At 36.5% G+C, this 18627-nt stretch overlaps 1 protein-coding gene across 4 annotated transcripts in view; it reads right to left on the reverse strand.

The window, feature by feature from the left end:
- MARCHF5 (membrane associated ring-CH-type finger 5) overlaps positions 1-18627 on the reverse strand; it is a 32106-nt gene that overhangs the window by 8660 nt on the left and 4819 nt on the right. For 3 of the 4 annotated variants that reach the window (XM_064463844.1, XM_064463846.1, XM_064463843.1), the window contains exon 2: positions 4107-4309. In XM_064463844.1, coding sequence (XP_064319914.1) covers positions 4107-4309 — 203 coding nt within the window. Of the gene's footprint in view, positions 1-4106; positions 4310-6443; positions 6512-18627 lie in introns of all 4 variants that reach the window. The other variant, XM_064463845.1, reaches the window with a different exon arrangement.

The following is an 18627-nucleotide window of genomic DNA, read 5'->3' on the forward strand; positions in this document are numbered from 1 at the left end:
AAAAATGTCATCACTGTGATCAGATTCCATATTACTTTCATATTTGTCAGATAATTCTGCATAAAGACTGTCCTCCTCCAGGTCATATGCATGAATAGTTCTTAGCTCCCTCCTAATTTTTCTTACCAAAATCAGTGAAAGAAAAGTTACTCTCAAAACCAACCTATAGGCATTCCTCAAGTAACTAATCCTCCATGTCTCTCATCATGGTTTACCCACTCTGGCCTCGAATTCTGTTACTATTTCCTAACTTTTTTTCGTGGGGGTGGGGGGCTGGGGGGTGTGGTAGGAAAGGAGTGATCTCTTGAGCAATGGTGTTAAATGACTTAAGTGCTGATATAGAAGATGTAAAGGACTTCCACTAGATGAATTTCAATTGTCAGGCTAATTAGGCAATTGCCAGTCTGTTCTGTACATCTATCTTGAGTCATACGGCATTTTCCTCCTGACCTCCAATTAACTGAAACTTGTTCTGACCTTGCACAGAATTGAGATTAGATGCCAAGGTTTTTTTCTTTTCTACCTTTCTAAAGGTAAAGGTATTGTATTTGGCAGTCTCCAAATACACAAAAATCACCTGCAGGTCAATTCTTAGCTTGAATACTTCCAATATCCAACAATTTTATATTCTTAGTTTTTTAGGGCGGTGATAACTTGGCACCCTGTTCTCAAAGAAACTGTCTCTGAACTACCACATTTACACCAAGTGAATTAAAAGTAAATTAATTAAAATTAAAAGTAAATTTAAACATACAATCAATATTTTAAATTCACTTCAAAGTAAGTTTGCAGAAAATTTATTTCTGTCAGCCACACTGAGAAAATTGTGACTCCTATTTCACGACTTACTTGGTTCTTTTTCAAGAAAGCAGTTCTAGTGTGAATGCATCGAAAACAACCAGTTCTACTCAGCTCAAGTCAGCCAGTGAAAGCAAGCAACAGGAACATCTAAGTGAACTCATTCATTGTCATATTTTATCAGCACTGGTATTCTTGTGAAGCACTCCCAAATATATATATATATATTTACATACCGTTTGTACAGCAGTGGCACCCAGAGACCTAGTAGAAGGATTGCAACTTCCCCCCACCTCCCATACATAGGCACATGTGAGAATACCAGACTACAGAGCTGCAATTTAAACACATTTACCTTATATGCAGTCTTGACAGAAGTCATCGTAAATATTGCCAAGTTATGATCAGACTATTGGGCATTCCTAAGCAACTTGGGCAGAATATTGCTTGATGCACTCTCTACTCTAGCTCTGCTGCAGCCTCAAGTTCTTAACCTACTACTCATATACTTCAAATTGGTTACCTGTGCATGCATCTTCTAGTACAACATGCATTCTTCATTTTAGTAATATGCTCCAGTTTTAAGGGCAGAAAAGTATCCTCCTATGTGGCCTGCAAGGCAGTAAACACCTCACCAGCCCCCTGCTCACCAACTGATGTAAATTAGTCCGTAAGTTTCTGACAAAGTGTAAATATAAAGTGAATTTATTCTAGAGTTGGGCATCCTATTATTGATTACGTACCAAAATTAAAGGGTTTCTGAAGAAGGGACAGTCTACTCAAAATACAAAGAACTGGCACAAGCAGTTCAACTGTATTAACCGTTATGTTTACCTTTTCCAGGACAGACTTAAAGTGCTGGGGTGTCTATCACTGTGCTGAAAGTAGCAACAAGGTCATAACTGCAAGTACTAAATACACAGTCATTTATACATCTTGACTGTTTCCCACAGTGACTGAAAAAGTTGTTCAGTTGTTAGAAGGTGAAGACAAGAGACTCAAAAAACCCATTGTATTTGGTGAGTCCTAAAGGGCAACACAAAGCACTGAAGCCTGCCTTATACATCTTGGCAAGGTGATATGGCAACAGCAGAAGTCTAACACTAGAAGTACAAAGAAATTGCACCTACTGATACTAATCACTAAAAGAAGCAAGCTACAGAATTAGATATAGAATCCTGAGAAAAGACTAGAAAAATATTGCTCTAAATTTTTTAATTAGCCCTTTAGGAAGGAAGTAGTGAGAATGTAACAAATGTAACTATTTCTTTTAAGATGGTATTAAGGAAGAAGCAGGAAATTAAATATCACTGACATAAATTAAGGAAGTAAATACAAAAATATTTGATTTTGTAAAAACTATCATGCTTTAACAAAGCTTTTTCTGCCAAACTGTTTTCTGTTCATTAAACCAAAATAATTATCTGAAAGATACTTCAGTTACTTTCAAAGTAGCAATAATGTTTTCCTGTTTAATTAGAGAAGTTCTCAGAGGAGGCAGACAGCTAGTAAGAACATAGTTACTACCAATCTCTAGCAAATTTGAAATGGAATTATAGTTTTAAGTTAACATCACTAGCGGGGTTGTTTTGAATTGGTAAGTACATAAAAAGACACCCACTGTTACTTAAGATATTCATTGATGTCTCCTCAAGTTGACTTTACTTCAAAACAATAATCATAAATAAGAAGTTGTGCTAGGGATAGGCCTTTCACCAAAATTTGTTTTTAGTAAAAGTTTCTAGCAGTACATTAGAGAAGTCTTAATGTAAATAAGTTTCTGAACTATGATACCTGAGGGAAACTTCAGTTACTACTTCTTCCCTGCTCAAGTAATTTTAGTTTCTTGAATGGTATGACTAGCAACGTCTTCAAAAGATACCTGCTGCAGCAGAGACATGGGGACTGGCAATACTGCTTGAAAACATCTTACTGCCCTAACTCTGCCTGGTGTGACCTTGACTGACTTGTTTGGTTGTGATATAACAGTTTTGGGTTACTAGTACGAGCTACACAATGCCTGTTGTTCATGTGCATGTATCCTCTCCAAACTGTAGTTGCTTCCCCTTTTTCCCATTGCCAAAATAAGATGCAAATGCAGCTCACATTACAATTTAATCATTCAAGATAAAAGTTTTAAACAGCTTCAAGTTTTGCAGTACATTGTAAGTGTCCAGATAAACCTTTTTTTTTTCCCAAAGCCAATGCAAAGTGTTATCATCTGATGTCTCTTTTATGATGTGGTTGATACCTGAATAACTTGGTAGTAAGTTTCATGGTGGTTTATGTTCTCTTGAGTATGAACAATACACTAGTCCATATTTTCTTTCCCATTACCCAGTCCTCTATCACGGAAATAAATGTCATCACCCATATAAAATTCCCTTCACACCTTAATTTTGTCAGCCCCTGTACTAACAGAAGAGGTTCTTTCCCAAAGAGCTGGCAGTGCAAGTTATTTTCAACTGTTTCGTCACAGATATAAGGTACTTCAAAAAAAACAAATTCTTTAAAAATCCTCTAAATGCCTGTACTCACATGCTATATCGGCATTTAACAGCTTTACTTTTAAACGAAATTGAAGTTTCCATGTCAATGTTTCATTTTCTTGCCCTGTTTAATATACCCCATAGAACATACAGCAAAACGAGGGCTGGAAAAACAGCAACCACTGCTAATTTAAATGTATGCAACATATTGTGCAGTGTCCTGCTCAGCTACTCAAGTGAGTAGACTCTGGAAGACCATCTCCAACTTTCTTTCGCGTTGACAAGCAGAGCTAGAGCTGGAGCAGTTCCCAGAAATCACAGATATTCTGCCTCTTGCATATAGGGCAATATTGACTCAGGAATACCTCCCAGAGTAAAAATACGTGTTTCGGAAAAATGCAACAGGTTACTCAGTAAAGTCCTCTGAATTTCCTTTGATAACTTTCTCTGCAAGCTGAGGAAAAAAAAAAAGGATGTGTTTATGTGCTAATACGTGGCAAGTGCTGAAAGAAGTCACCCTCTGCTCAACAAGACAAAAAAAAAAATCATATTTACCATGAATTAATTATAGGTCAAGCACTTATAAGACTTATCAATACACCTATGTGGAACACATCCAAAATTTTTAGAATGTATTTAACTAAGCCATCACATAGTACGCAAGCAGAATATAGAGTTATTTCTTTCTGTCTGGAAAAGGGAATAGACAAGTTTAACAGAACCAATGCACTGAGCACAAAAAAGGAAAAAAAAAGTAGGAACAATATAAAGAGACAACCCATTATATTATGTTTAAAATTTAAATGATACATATCTTACCTAGCTTTGGAAATACTATTAAATATTCTGCATTGCACTGAGGACAAGCAACTCTAGCAGTACTGTTTCCTCTTTGCTTTTCATCCACCCAGCGCTGTAAACAAGTCTGATGAACCCATTTCGTAGAGCCCCTGCACCTGCAAGGTCTCACCCACTCTGCTGTCCGATCATCCTCATCGGTAGCAAAACAAACCCAGCAGCTTCTGTAATTACAGGAAGGAAAAAAAGATGGTTTTGCTACTTCTACATGCTTAAAATAAACTTTCACATACGAAAGCATGCAGTTTCAGAAAACATGCACCTAGAAGAAATGATGCTTGTTGCTTCATTCATCATCACCAAAAATATAAGTATATTGTAGAGTCTTGTTCTGGTATTAACGTAATGTTACAGGTGGCTAAACAACTGCTTTCAATACATTCTGAATTACCAATTTAACTTTAACTTATTAATTAAAAAGCACTGAGACAGTAGTTCAATCTGAATAATTGAATATATGAAAATTCAAAATTTTTTTATTGTATTATCATTATCTTCTACAGCAGACATTTTGGTAAGTTTTTAAAATTAAAAATATAAGATCAATAGAGAGTCTGTTACTTGGGAAACTCCAATCAACTTAAACAGCAAACAACATAAATTATACAATGTGTCACAAAAGCTGTAAATAATTACTTTAAATTCATTCCCTCTCTTTGAAAAAAGGAAGTACTGCATGCCCATAAATCAATTTTGTATAATATAAATTAATTTACAAAGTACTTCAGGAATACTGTTGTACAACTAAAGGAAGAAATTTCTGCACTGAAGAACTACCTGGATATATAAAATCCGAACTAACTAGTTCTGTAGGGAGAAAACACAAGACAGACTGGCTCTGTGACCTGACCTAAAGAGAACACACATCCTACTAATTCCCACATATCTGATCTGATGATCAGGCCAGACTCTTGGACACTTTACAACCGAAAGAAAAACATGGATCTAAACTAGGAAAATAGCAAATTATTTTGCAGTAAAAACTAAATTATTGAGTCAACATATTGGATAATTCCCATACTGAAGATGTTGAAATTTAAGCTAATAAAACATAACCTAGCCAAATAAGGATCTTACTGAAATATAGTCTGGTTTGATTTTTTAAAAATAAATATTTTACACAAGCCATTGCAAGCATAGTTAAACCTTTATAAAAGCATACAGCAACAACATCCCTATAATTTAACTATCAAGATACAATCTAATTAGACACTATGCACTCTCTGAAGTTTTGCAGCACTATTTTGATGCTTAAGTTTTGTTCTCTTAGCAATCTGAGTGACAACATTAAGAATAAACAGTAAAAGGCTTCTTATGTGTAACCACTAACAGACTGCAATTGAGATAGGAAGAAGCTGAGAAATGCTCTGGCACTAATGATGAAAATAATTATAAGATTCAAGAATCATGATTGTAGCTTTTACGTGGGGATGTTACAGTGGTTCATGACACTTCTCCTCTCCCTCCTTTAGCATTCGTTGTCAGTAATAAACCTTCTTCCTAGCCTTTTAAACTCTTCGGAGTTTTTCCTTGTTTCAGCTTCTCAGCTATAGCTCACCTTTATTCCCTCTCCCCCTCATATTTTTTTGTTTCAGTACACCGTTTCCACCTCCCATCTCTAACCTTTGTTAGCATCTGGGAGGAGAAATTACAGTTTAGAAGTCCCCTCCCACACTAGTCATTCTGCCAGATTGTCATATACTTTCTTATGGAAATCAGTGCTAAATAGTGGTCAGAAAACTTACTTGACAAATTTATACTTGAACATACACATACTGAAGGTCTTTCCTCTGCACCCCTTCCAAAAAAAGAAAAAAACTATTGCTTTTAATTAATGAAAGCTCAGACAAAATTTAGAAGGGAATTAACATGCACAGCAAGTGCCAATCTAACTTTTCAAGCAACAAAAATACAGTAATTCCATTAAAAGGTCACTATTTTCTCCCTAGTTGTGTCACCTGTAAACAGGTTGGGGGTTTGGTTTTGTTTTGTTTTTAACTCCTCTATGAGGAAAATGGGGGGAAAACTCTACAATGGGAAACTTGAATTTTGTCAGGCTCAAACTGGAAGTAATAAAAGTTAGACAATAATATTTTTCAAGACCTCACTATTTTGCATAGTATTCTATTTGTGAGCTGAAAAAGTTTCTCTACAGAAGAATAACCATGTTTTGTTTACAGGAATAACTGCCTCTAAAGTATTTGCAAGAGGTTCTTTTAAAGCACCGAGTTCTTTCTGATTTATAGTAGTGGAAGTATACTGAAATTAAGTAGCGAGTATGTAAGAGCAGAACCTAACCTGTAACAACTTATTACTGGCATACTTGTGGAGGGGAACACAATTTGAGATGCAGACTCCAGCGAAGACTGTAGGAAAAGCAATTTAACATTGAACAATAGGTAAAACAAACGCAACTGTCACGTTCATATGTCCAGTTCTAAGTACAAAACGTATTATAGTAGGTACAGGTGTAAATTTTGAACATTGGGGCTCTAAAACTAGAGCTGCATCAGTTTCCATTCAAGAAGACTGTTCAGGTAGAAGACTGACATCTTGAATCAGAAATGTAATTTCTTGCATTCTTCTTAATGGAAAGATAAAAGCCAAGTCTGAATTTGCTTCTTTCTGTCCTTCCCCACAACATCTGTTTAAACCAGAATTGTCACGTTATGCACTCCTGTAACACCATCCCTCTTTTCACCTTCATGCTCCCAATGAGCACCAAAAGCAGTCCTAAATGAAAGGACACATTAACCTTCCTAAGCAGGAGGAAGAAAGAGCCAAGTCAGAAGTTCGTAAGAATCTAGATTAAAACGCTGAGACCACCACAAAGCTTTGAAAGTATCACAGAGCATGGCAGACATTTTGATTCATGGGACTTCATGTCAAGGAGTTCTTAAGGAACTCAAGTTCTTGCAGTGTTTATTAATTTTCTATTTACACCAAGAACACCAAAATGTACTGTAAGAACAAACAATACAACATAACACTACTGATAACTGTTCCTCTTTGGCAGTTTTTTTGCTTCATTCAAGGTAAACATTTGCTCATTCATTCCATATCCTATTTAGGTCTACAGCTGCTCTAAATCTGTAACTTAGATTTTTATTTTTAAACTAAAGGCTTCACAATAGAGCTAGTTAGGTCTGTGTGTGCCAGTAAGGTCAGATGCCACCACACCACAGAAGTCTAAAGTCTATTCAAATAATAACAGATTTAAGCATGAACATAATCTTGCTGCACTGCAATTTTAACTAGTAAATTTGTCCATGAATACTCTGTAGATTAAATTCTGTTCAAGTTTTCTGTTAAGGTTAGTAAGTCAAGAAAAATATGCATCTTTTCTTTAATTGCTTCATCCAGTTTCTTGCCGGGCAATCATATCTGAAAACCTGAAAAACCTTTGAAAAGAATAATAAAATCCTTTACGGACTTAAACCTTTAGCAAGTCATGAATAATGAACAGTAAATTCCTTGTATTCTGTTATGAGCTTTATCTCTTTCCATTGACAGCAGCTGCAGCAGAAAGGGCTAAATAAAAGCATTTCAAAACAAGTATCTTGGCTCTTGCCAGATTTTCCATTTTCTTGTACTGAATAAAATATGACCTTGATTCTTACCGGTGAATGAGGTTGCTACTCAGATAACCTGAAATAGAAAAGGCTGACAAGGTGGAACAAAGCATTGTTTCTGATAGAAGTTGAAACCTTTTTCCTTGATGACTTTCTACAGAGCCAAATCAATAACACTAATGTATTTTTCCACGCTTCCTTGGCTTAAAAAAATCAAAACAAAACATACACAAAAACCACACTAATATCATTATTTCACCTTTGAATATAGGGTTACAAATGCCTTTTAGATTCAGTTCCCCAATCTCAAAAATTCTATTCTGACTCCAAGAATAACTCATCTATTGCATCTGTTTTTTTTTTCTACCAAAGACAAACTTTTCAGGACACTGCATATGTTAAGAGCAAAACTGATGAAGAGAAAGTTGTATTGAAGACTAGAGATCCTACACTCCAAATGTTATATGACTAACCCGCAAAGCCAACGCCTGCCTAAAAACCAGTTTCTCCAAACCCTGAGTTTCTCATCAGTAAGGAAACCACTCTCTCCTGTTACAGCTCCAACATACCAGTAAGATCCTCCAGTACCAACAGACACACCTAGAGGCACACTGCTTTCCCTTTATTGAGCTATACTCCTTCTAAAGGTTATTTTTTCCCAAACCTTAGTCTTAGATTGGAGGGAGGACAGGATCTAATTTATATTATTTAAATCCAATCTGCCTCAGTCTGTGGGAGCTGAATTCACCATGATACAGCTTTGTTTTCAAGCAGGCATGACTGTGTAAGTAATACAAGAAGTAATTTAAAAGCACCATGTTAATTATATATACTCTAGTAAAAGTAGGCAGAAATCTTTAACGCCCCGTAAGCCCAGGAGGTATCCTTGCATCCACAACACTTAATGGAAGATGACTTGTGAGACTGGGACAGCACAGCTGCTTTACTGGCTGATTTAAAATATTCAGTACTGCACATAGAATGCAAAAAGCCTTGAAAATTTTTCCCCCAATATTCAGTGGCACACGTGTATAAATGGCAAGCAAAACCAAGACACTTCTGAGAACAAAAAAATCTTGCAACATGTTTAGCAGGACCTAACCCTACCATGGCAAATGCAAATTTGAACATGCATGACATGCTCTACAGCCAAGCTAAAGAGCATTTTCCTCCCATTACAAACCCTTCATAAAATATAAACTTCTTGAAGAAAACTTTTCTGCATTTCTCCCACATCATAAAGCACGCCACTTTCCCTTAAAGCAGCAGGAATTTGCTGATATCTTGCTACGAGAGTAAAGCATCCTTGTTCTGCTAACACAGTGACTGAGTGGCTTATTGCAATTGAATTTCACATCCAGAAAGAAAAAAGTGAAAAGTCTGCAACATAACTGATAGCAATGATAGCACAGAGAGCCAACGCAGTGAGGGGTAAAAGCGTATCTTGGAAGAAATGACTGAAAGCACTCCAATAACTGGCCATAAAAAAGCACTATTCCAAAGGATGACCCACAAATCTGCTGTTTGGAAGAGCCAATTTTTCATGAGCTTCTGTAACAAGTTTTTATGCATAGTCTCTACTGACAGATAAAATATCTTTGATGAAGAATAGTGATAAGCTTACACTAAACCTGCCAACTACACCCTAAACACTATAAGATTATGTTTAAGTGGGAAGACAAAGATATCAGAAAAATCAAGGAGTTACCTAGCAGCATACAACACAGGTAGGCTGCTTTGGAGCTGGCTAGAATTTTAGTAGGGGAACACAGCAAGCTGTTCTCTCAAAAAGCAAGAGAAACAATGCATTCCAAATGCTACTAAGCACTTCCTTTTCTCAAGTTTGAATGAACCTGCAGGAATAAAATTCTCGTGCTAGAGGGCTAGTACCTGGTCACAACAGAATGCGAGCCTCACCTACATAGCCCTGATAAAGGCAAAGAGGAGAATACCACTTAACCCAAGAAATGCTAGCTTACATCATGCTTCATAGAAATCAAGCACTGAGACAGACGCACTCAGCTGCAAAGCCTAAAGTATCATGAAGACTTCAACAGCAGAACGCATACAGACCTATCCACCACAATGGTGGAAGTTGGTTAGCAGAGGAAGACTGCAACAGGAGTACAGGTGGAGAACCGCTCTTTTCCCAGTACTTTCCTGGCCATCACACAAAATGAAAAATACTTCTATCTTAACCCCAATTTATGTCTATCAAACTCAAAAGACCCTTACACTATCCTTGGGGTGGAAGGGGGGTAAGCCACACATACACACACAGAGCAAGGAACAGAGACCCCAGTGCAAAAATAGTCATCTCAGATGCTCCACCATGACTTCTGCAGATCATTGTTAAGGCAGTGTGGCGTAACAGCCATATGCCAGCCTGGACCATACAACTAGAAGACATGCTGTCGCCTTGAAACAAAGTCTAAAATCTTGAAAGGAAGTTCCTGAAAGTCATCTGACCTAATACCCAATTCTGATCTGCCTAGTCATCAGGTTTAGGGTGTAATGCTGAGTAAAGGAGAAGTTGATGACAAACTAGAAACAAGAGTAACTAGCCTTTCCTACAAAAGTAGCGCTTTCATTAAACACAGCAGGGAAAGATTAAATAGAGAATATCAAGCTAATGTTGGTGTGAACATATGGCCACACAAGTGGTATCCATATATAGGTTCTGACTTCCTCTAATCACAGGATGGCATTGTTTAAACTAGATTTTAAAAGGCTTTTAATAAAATGCCATGGATGACTAAAACCCAATAAGCAGTCAAACAAAAACAAAACGTAGAGTAATTAACTAGGAAGTGTACCAGAAAGATCTGGTGATTACCAGAAGTTTAAATTGAACTTATTTATATATTCTCAATTACAGCTCCAATTAAGGAGAAATATTTCACACTTGAGTTAACAACACTATATAAAGGCAGAGATATGAGTAAAGGACAGTTCACAGAATCCTGCTGGCAACTTCCTAGCTTGTGGATAAAATTAAACCTTTGACTGCCAGCCACACCTATTGTGCTTGAATCGTGCCTTACAAGGCTTTTATGGACTTCGCCTATACCCCACTTCGAATAAGAAAACCACCACCACCACCCCCAGATTCAGCTATCTCATTGGATTTTAGTCTCTAGTTTGTCAAAGACAATCTAGGCTATCAGAAAAAAAATTGCCCTTCATTCTTGACTAATAAATTAAACTTTTGCAACCAGTTATTCAGGCATATCCCTTCCGCGAAGACTTCAAAATTCAGTTCTCTTAAAGGCTTTGTTTAATGCTACTATACTCTCTCAAAAGCAAAATTTGGTAAGTCACCAAGGCTCAGTGGCCTTGCTGAGAGCCTCTAAATATTTGAAGACCGTCGATAAACATTTGTTTTATTTCTTAAAGGAGGGAAGGAAAATAAGGCCCTCCTAAAAATGTGCAAAGGACAAATCAGGTAAAACTATTACTCAAACAATAAGCACCTTATTATCAAAACATTACACATTTTGTTAATTATATTATTATTATACATTAGGAGCTTGGCATACAACTCTAACAACTTAAACTGCTGAGTGCCTGCTAGGAGGGAGTAACACTGATTCTTACCATCATGTTTAGGAAGAAAAATAAGAGTGACTAAAACCAATTCAAAAGAGAAAAAACAAACAATAAAACCAAAACAGAGAACCCCACCACATACACAAACCAATTTACTTCCAAAATTGAAATATGCCTTGAACAACATGATTTGAAGAGAGAAGCTGACCATGTCGTCCAGCATATATATACATAGCAAACACTAAGAATTCTAATAGCATTAAGTTAATGCCTTAAACATTTCAGGGATTTTTTAATAATGCAGATAGCATAATATATAGAGAAAACTTTTTCTTAAGTATTGTTTGACAAAGCTGTCCATAATCAAACATGGAAAGTAACAGAGATATGAAGCAACTAGCGTTATGTTTTACAGGCTATTTAAAATAACTGCCTTGAATGTTCCTTTAAACGTCTTAATTACATATTAATTGTCTGTAATATTCACAAAATTGTATGGCAGTATTTCTGAAAGCTCCTCCTGATGAGGAAAATGAAAGCCAGAAGAAATTCCTTTAAGTCTTAGCTTCTCTCAATGTCTAATTGCAAAGCAGCACAACATCAATGTATAACTGAAGTACTAAGAGGCTCGATCAGCTAGAATTCATACACTAACATTTACACTGGCTGAATAAAAAAAAGCTGCTAGCATGTTCAAGATACTCCAAGAACTCTAGACAGCAAGACCACCACACACAGCCTTTCTAGCAGATAACATTACCTACTGGGAAGGTAGGACACTCAACTACAGACAAGCTGAACTATCTGATTTATGTTCAAATAAGATTTAAAGGAGGCTGGGTTATTATTTGAGGCTAAAAATAATTGCCTTAATTCTAGCAACAGGGACAGATTTAGCAAAGGAAGACAGTTCCAGACCTCAAAGTAGCTTTAAAAAAAGCCATTCTTGCTGTAGTTCACCTGCAATCTACTGTATTAAATTCTTACAGCAATAACAATTTGTGCTAAACTTCGGGTTTTGACTGTCTTGATGGTTTCCAGTACATCGGATTTACTTGCCAGACAATAAATTTATAACAAATAACTATCTGTCTAACTACAATCATTTGAGGCCTCTGGGAAAAAGTATCTTCAACTATACCCTTGATCACAGTCATCACAACTTTAACTATACTCTCTTTGAGAAGAAAAAAGAGCACTTGCATAATTTTCAGTAGCTCAGTCAATACCCTCTCCAGTTAGACAGTGACACTTGAATTAAACCAAGGCATACAAAACGGGGGGGAATTAGTCGAGAATAGTGCACAGAAAATGACTCATTTGGCTCTCCAACTTATTAACACTAAATGACCACAGAGGATAGCGGGAAGATGTGTGAAAAATATCAATGCAGGCAGCAGAGAATTTATCTGAAGCTCTAGAACACAGGAGGTTGTTTCTTAGCAAAAAAGAGACTCAAGTATGCTACAACGCTCTAAGATACCGCTGTAGCTTAATTACATATACAAAAGACTCCCCAGTCAACGTTCCCAGAAAACAACTTCCTAACTTTATTGAAGAATTTAAAAATACAAGCACTGAGGCTAACCTTGACAGCAAAACAATTCTGCTCACAGCATACTGCTTGCTTAAAAATGCTGCCTATGGACCAAGATTACGAATCGCTGCACTACTGCTTCATTACTTTGTCAGAATTCTGTAATTAGCTGTGCCATTCAATGAGCAAAACTACATCCATTCTTCCTCTATTAGCCAAGACATAATTTAAAGCAAGCGTTTGGTCGATTTAAAGGAATTTGACTTTAACCTTTATTGCTCCAAGTTCTGAGACAAGGGATAACAAGCATTAGTCCATTCGTATCTCCTGGAAGATTTACTTTTCCATAACAGAAGGTTAACATGTACTTATTAGCTTCCTTAATCAAGCATTAATCATATCTGTGTTTTCAAAGATTGGTATCAAGATGGTTTTAATCTGCTGTTTTAAACTGGAATGTTAAATACAATTCCCGGTCTCAATAAGAAGATAAAAATACGTAGTTTCTATTAAACTAGCATTAAACAATGTTACTTTGCACAGACGGAAAGGGGAAGACAGTTGCATCAGAAACATACTAATACTGCTATTTGTGGTACGTGTACAGAGTAGATGACAGATGTTACAAATATCAAGAGCGACATATATACAGAATAGACCAACTTTGACACATCTAAAACTGTAATTGTCTTGACATTAAGCTGTTGCTGTGAGAAGCAAAAGATAAAAGACAAGAAATGCAAAGTTACATTCCCTTCACAGTCTGCATTATGTGAGCTCAATCTCCTGCAGCAATTTTCCAGTATCACACAGATAACTTAAAGATACAAATTAAACTTTAGGCACAATATATTTCATTACGCAAATAAACGCATTAGCATAGACTTAATCTGTTAGAAACCAAACTTAGGCTACCCACTTTACATTCCATTCTTAGGCAAGGTGATTGTAAAATAAAGTTCAATTTTTGTATGATGTGTGCCTAGAGAGTTTCATGGTTAAACTGACCATACAGGGTAAGTAATTTTTCTGTTATGTTATTTCAAAGAAAAAAAAAATAGGAAGCGTAGTTCTAAAGCTGAAAAAATTGGCAGGAAGACTCCAAAGCAAGCAAATTGCTTTGAACTCAAAGCATTTATGTAACAGGCACTATTACTCAAGTTATTCTCAGTTTATAACTTCTACTTTTATCAGATAATTTACAATATAAGAGAGCAAACCAAAAAGCTCTACTGAAGTCAGCCATCTTATATTCTCCTAATATACATAATAAAACCTGAATAATTTGAGAACTAAAAAATTAACAAAAAAAACTTAAACCCCAAGAAGATCCCATTATTAATTGGGACATTAATACCTCAAGAACAACAAAAGTGACTCAAATGTGACAGACACTGAAAATTTGGATATGTCTGTACTCTGAATAAATGTGAAAATTCCACGGTGTCTGATCATAACATTAAGTAACTCTCCTCAGCACTCTGTAGAACTGACTGCATGACTCACCGGTAGAACAGTCACAAGCACTCAGCATGTGGCCTTCTGCAATTATATCCTTCACAGAAGGCTAACTTAGGTTGGCACATTTTAATCCAATACAAAATATCTGCTTCTAAACAAAAGTATTCAGATCTCATGCAGAAGCATTTGTAAAAGGTGAAACAAATGAGGAGAGATCAGAAAGCTATGTAAAGACAACATTACAGCATTAAAAAAGAGGGTCTAATCTTTTTCTAAAAAGACTGGAAAAAAACCTATATTAAAATGGCTTTTAAAAATAAATTACTGTATGCCAGCCCATCTTGTCCATAACAACTCTATTATTCACTACCTTCACACTGTGTTAACTCTCTTAATACATACACCTTGAAGAAGAGATGCATGACCAAAGGGAGAAACAGGCACAAACACACAAGCTCAGAATACTAAGTAGTTCATATGTTTATTGGCAATCACTGATTGCACTGGTCAATTATAATTGCTCTAGGCAAAAAAAGCCTAGAAACGCTAACTACACTTATCCAAAAAGTTTGTTTCCTGTAAGAGTTTTTTTTCCAAACATAAGCATATACGATGATTGGCCCTTAAATCAATTAGTATTTACTTATTAAAGGGAAACTGTTACATAGCAGGCCAGTTTAATTTTCATTTTTATCTTGATCAGTTAATATAGTTAAGATTTATAATTCCAAACAAATGAACCGCTCATTCCACATTTAATACAACGTCAGTGCAACCTTTTTTTTTAAACCAGCATTTAGAAGTGGAGACTTTGATTGGAATTTTTCTTATGCTATGTTAGTGTTAGATACCTTTCCCCAAAATCATTGTCATAAAAATCCTGAGCTTAAACACATCCACTGAACGGTAGAAAGCTACGGACAAAAACAGTAAAGTAACAGGAAAGCAAAAAAAATCTTAGAGAAAAGGAAAAAAACCGATTCTTCCAGTCCAACTAGACAAGAAGTCATCTTAACTTCTAGGTACAGATTTCAGAGCAGATGCTAAAAAAAGCTAAGTGCAAACTTGCCAGTAGGTATTAGTGGATTGTACCTCTTGTATTGGCACCTCCAGCACAGTATACTCATGTCATGCAGTGTAAATAGAGCCCTAATGCTGTGTTGTCTCCCTATTTACATTGGGGTTGCATCTAGACCTGGTATCATAGAATTATTTGGGTTGGAAGGGACCACAGTCCCTAGTCCACAGTCTCTAGTCAGATCAGAGGTCAGGTCAGACCCAGTCAGACCAACCTGGAACAGGCAGCCTGTTCCAAAGCTCAACTGCATCACTCCCCATCCCCACATGCTGAAACCTCATCTGCTCAAAATTATGGTCGTTGCTGCCCATCATCCTGCCAGGAACCTCCAGAAAGAGCCAGACTGTCTTCTGAACAACCTCTTCAGTAGTTATCAGAAGGTTATTAGGTCTCCCCAAGCCACCAATTCTTCACGGAAGCAGGCCCAGTTCAGTTCCCTCTAGCTTTTCCTAGTAGGTCATATGCTGCAGTCCCTTGACTGTCTCATGTAACCTTAATAACAGTTTCATTTCTAAACACTAGCCAGAAGTAGGTTCTGTTCTTTTAAGCAAACACTTCAGATTGGGTCCTTTCGTTCTGCTGCACTGAAGACGGATTTGCTACTTGTGGTAAGCCACAAGCACCAGTCACACACTGTTTTGATAGTTATTACATCCTATAACAAGCTAGCACCCAACTCATTCTGTTGCTGAGAAGCAGACAATAAGATGCACCAAAAAGCTGTTATTGCTTTCACACAAGGAACTTGCCACCCGCTCTGCAGTACAGTAAGACCGTAAATAGGTTAAGATGTCAGAAGTACCAAGCAAACAAGTCCTAAACAGCTGGTGTATTCATTACCACTTTAAGTATTACTTAAAGATGTCCCAAAATTAATACCTGACCCTTTTGATAGGTATAATTTACCGAGATCAATTAAGATATTTATTCGATACATTTGCATTAATTGTCAAAAGTTTTAACTTCAGCAAGCACTGTAACATACCATGCCAAAGGAAACAATCTCATTTAAGCAATATCATAGAGGTCTGACCACTTTAATGCAGAAAATGTCAATAAACACGTTTTTATATAGCTTTTATAGATGAAGCAGATACAATTTATGAAAATATTATTTGAATGCCTTGACAATACATGGAATACCAAAATTTTTAGTACCAAAAATGATAAATGGTGTCTCAGAAGTTTCCCCATACTGAAATAGGAGGAATAACTAACTTCTACCTGCAGACAGTAGGCAACAGTTAAGCAGCAATTAAATCATGTATGTTGGTTCCTAAACATATCAAAGCAGACGTCAAAGATAGAAATCTAAGGCACATGACAGTCAAAAGGTTAAGATGGTTTATAAATAACATGCTGACTTTTTACTACAGATGGGCAAAAGGCATTCTACAGGTCTGCAATCAGTCTTCACTAATCATCTTTACTGATAAGGCACAGGAAGAACTCAATGTACGCAGAACCTTTGGCATAAGGAGAACTGAAATAGCAAGGCATGTATCTGGGATGAAACAATAATGAAAAAGTCAAGCTGTTAGAAAGTAGTAACTGTTTCAAACTTTCATTCTTCAAACCCACTCTTAGATATACATAACTTTGCTTTTTCCTTCCTGTATCAACAACAGCTTCCAATCAGCTGTGGGAAAGACAGGGAAAACCACCTTGTTTCCTTCCTGGTAGGTATTAACCCAGCACAGACCATTCTTTATTCTTATACTCTTTTCTTTCTAAGCATCCATAAACTACTCTAGAGGAACAACAGAAAGCCAGGTACTTCTAGTTGCTGACAGACTTTGACCAGAAGCCAGGGAAAGTCCTCTTTCAAAAATATAAGTTTAGCTGTGTTGTGTAGAAAGAAAACAGTTCCTTCAGGTAGGGCAATGCAGGGAAGCATGTTACCTGCAGCACAAGTAGAACAGACTTAACTGCAGAGACAGTAAACGGTTTGTGAAAAGTAAAAATGGTACATAAATCCTGTAAAGTGGTTTATGTTGTTTATTATTCTATGTATCTTATCTGGTTGAACTCCACTCCTACAAAGATTTACTCATGTCTCAACTTGAGTCAGAGAGATTATTCACAGCACACAACATCCAGTATGAGTTTAAGGAGTTCAGAATAAAGGTCTTTAATCAAGGACCACGCTGCACTAATTATATCACTTCGGTTGTAGCATTAAGGTCTTAATCCAAACCTGCGTCTTTGGTTACTTAAGTATCAACAGTTATTTGTGCAAATCAACCTAAAAATCAGTGCCTGCGCTTGCAAAGAGGTAAGGAAAAGACTCATACCAACACAAACAACAACACACATGCTAACTGGAATGAAAAGAGCAACTGAAAATTATGTACAAAACCATTGCATACGCTTTTTTCTTTAAAAATATTACTATGGAATCAGATGACAGTTCAAAAAACAGAAAACACATGAATATGCTATTTTGCAATTTTTGAAACTCAATTGCTAGTATTTTTCTCACAAATCAGTGCTCTGGCAAAGAAAAAATTTAGTTGCAACAGTATTCCTCTCATGACAGTATAAGTAATTTCTTAAGCCAACTACAATTCTGCATTTTATCTTTTCATTGCTCTTAAAGTCTACCTGCATTTTCAACTCTATTGTCTCCTTTAAATAAGGAATTGCAAGGGCAGAGGACAGCACACTCGTATGATGTTACTGTAGTTTCTGTCAAGCAGGACTGCGTATCAACCACAGTTGAACCAACTACTACCCATTCAGAGAATAAAACATGTTAATTCAAAAGTTAAACCTTGCTAAAAGTACCACGACACTGATTCTTCAGCATGCACCTGAACAAGCCATCACAGATTATTTATCACATTTTGACATATCTGAACGTGAAAAAACAGAAGGCAAAAGTGACCACATTCCAGCCCGCTGGTAAATATATGGGAAGGCGGGGACAGAAGTTGTCTTTAATTTAGGTAGCATAAGGAGCACCACAAATCACTACCACAGAACATGCTTTAGAAAACCCTACAAAACAAAACTCCAACATCCTGAAGCCTTGGTATAACTCACTGCAGGAGCAATCCACACATAATCCAACTAAAGTAAAGAGAATAAAGCTTCAAAATATGAGTACTTTTTAGCATTACGGCTCACATAAAGGTAGATACAGGCAATGACCCATCTCGAAAAAAGATGGTGTATGGCTAAGGATTTGGATTTTTTCTGAAGGCAGCAGATTGACTGGATTATTTTCACAAACAAATAAATCAGAGAAAATGTGATGGTACACTTATTAAATTAATTTTTTTT

Source organism: Phalacrocorax carbo, chromosome 12, assembly GCF_963921805.1.
Source record: "Phalacrocorax carbo chromosome 12, bPhaCar2.1, whole genome shotgun sequence".
In the NCBI taxonomy this organism is placed as follows: Eukaryota; Metazoa; Chordata; class Aves; order Suliformes; family Phalacrocoracidae; genus Phalacrocorax; species Phalacrocorax carbo.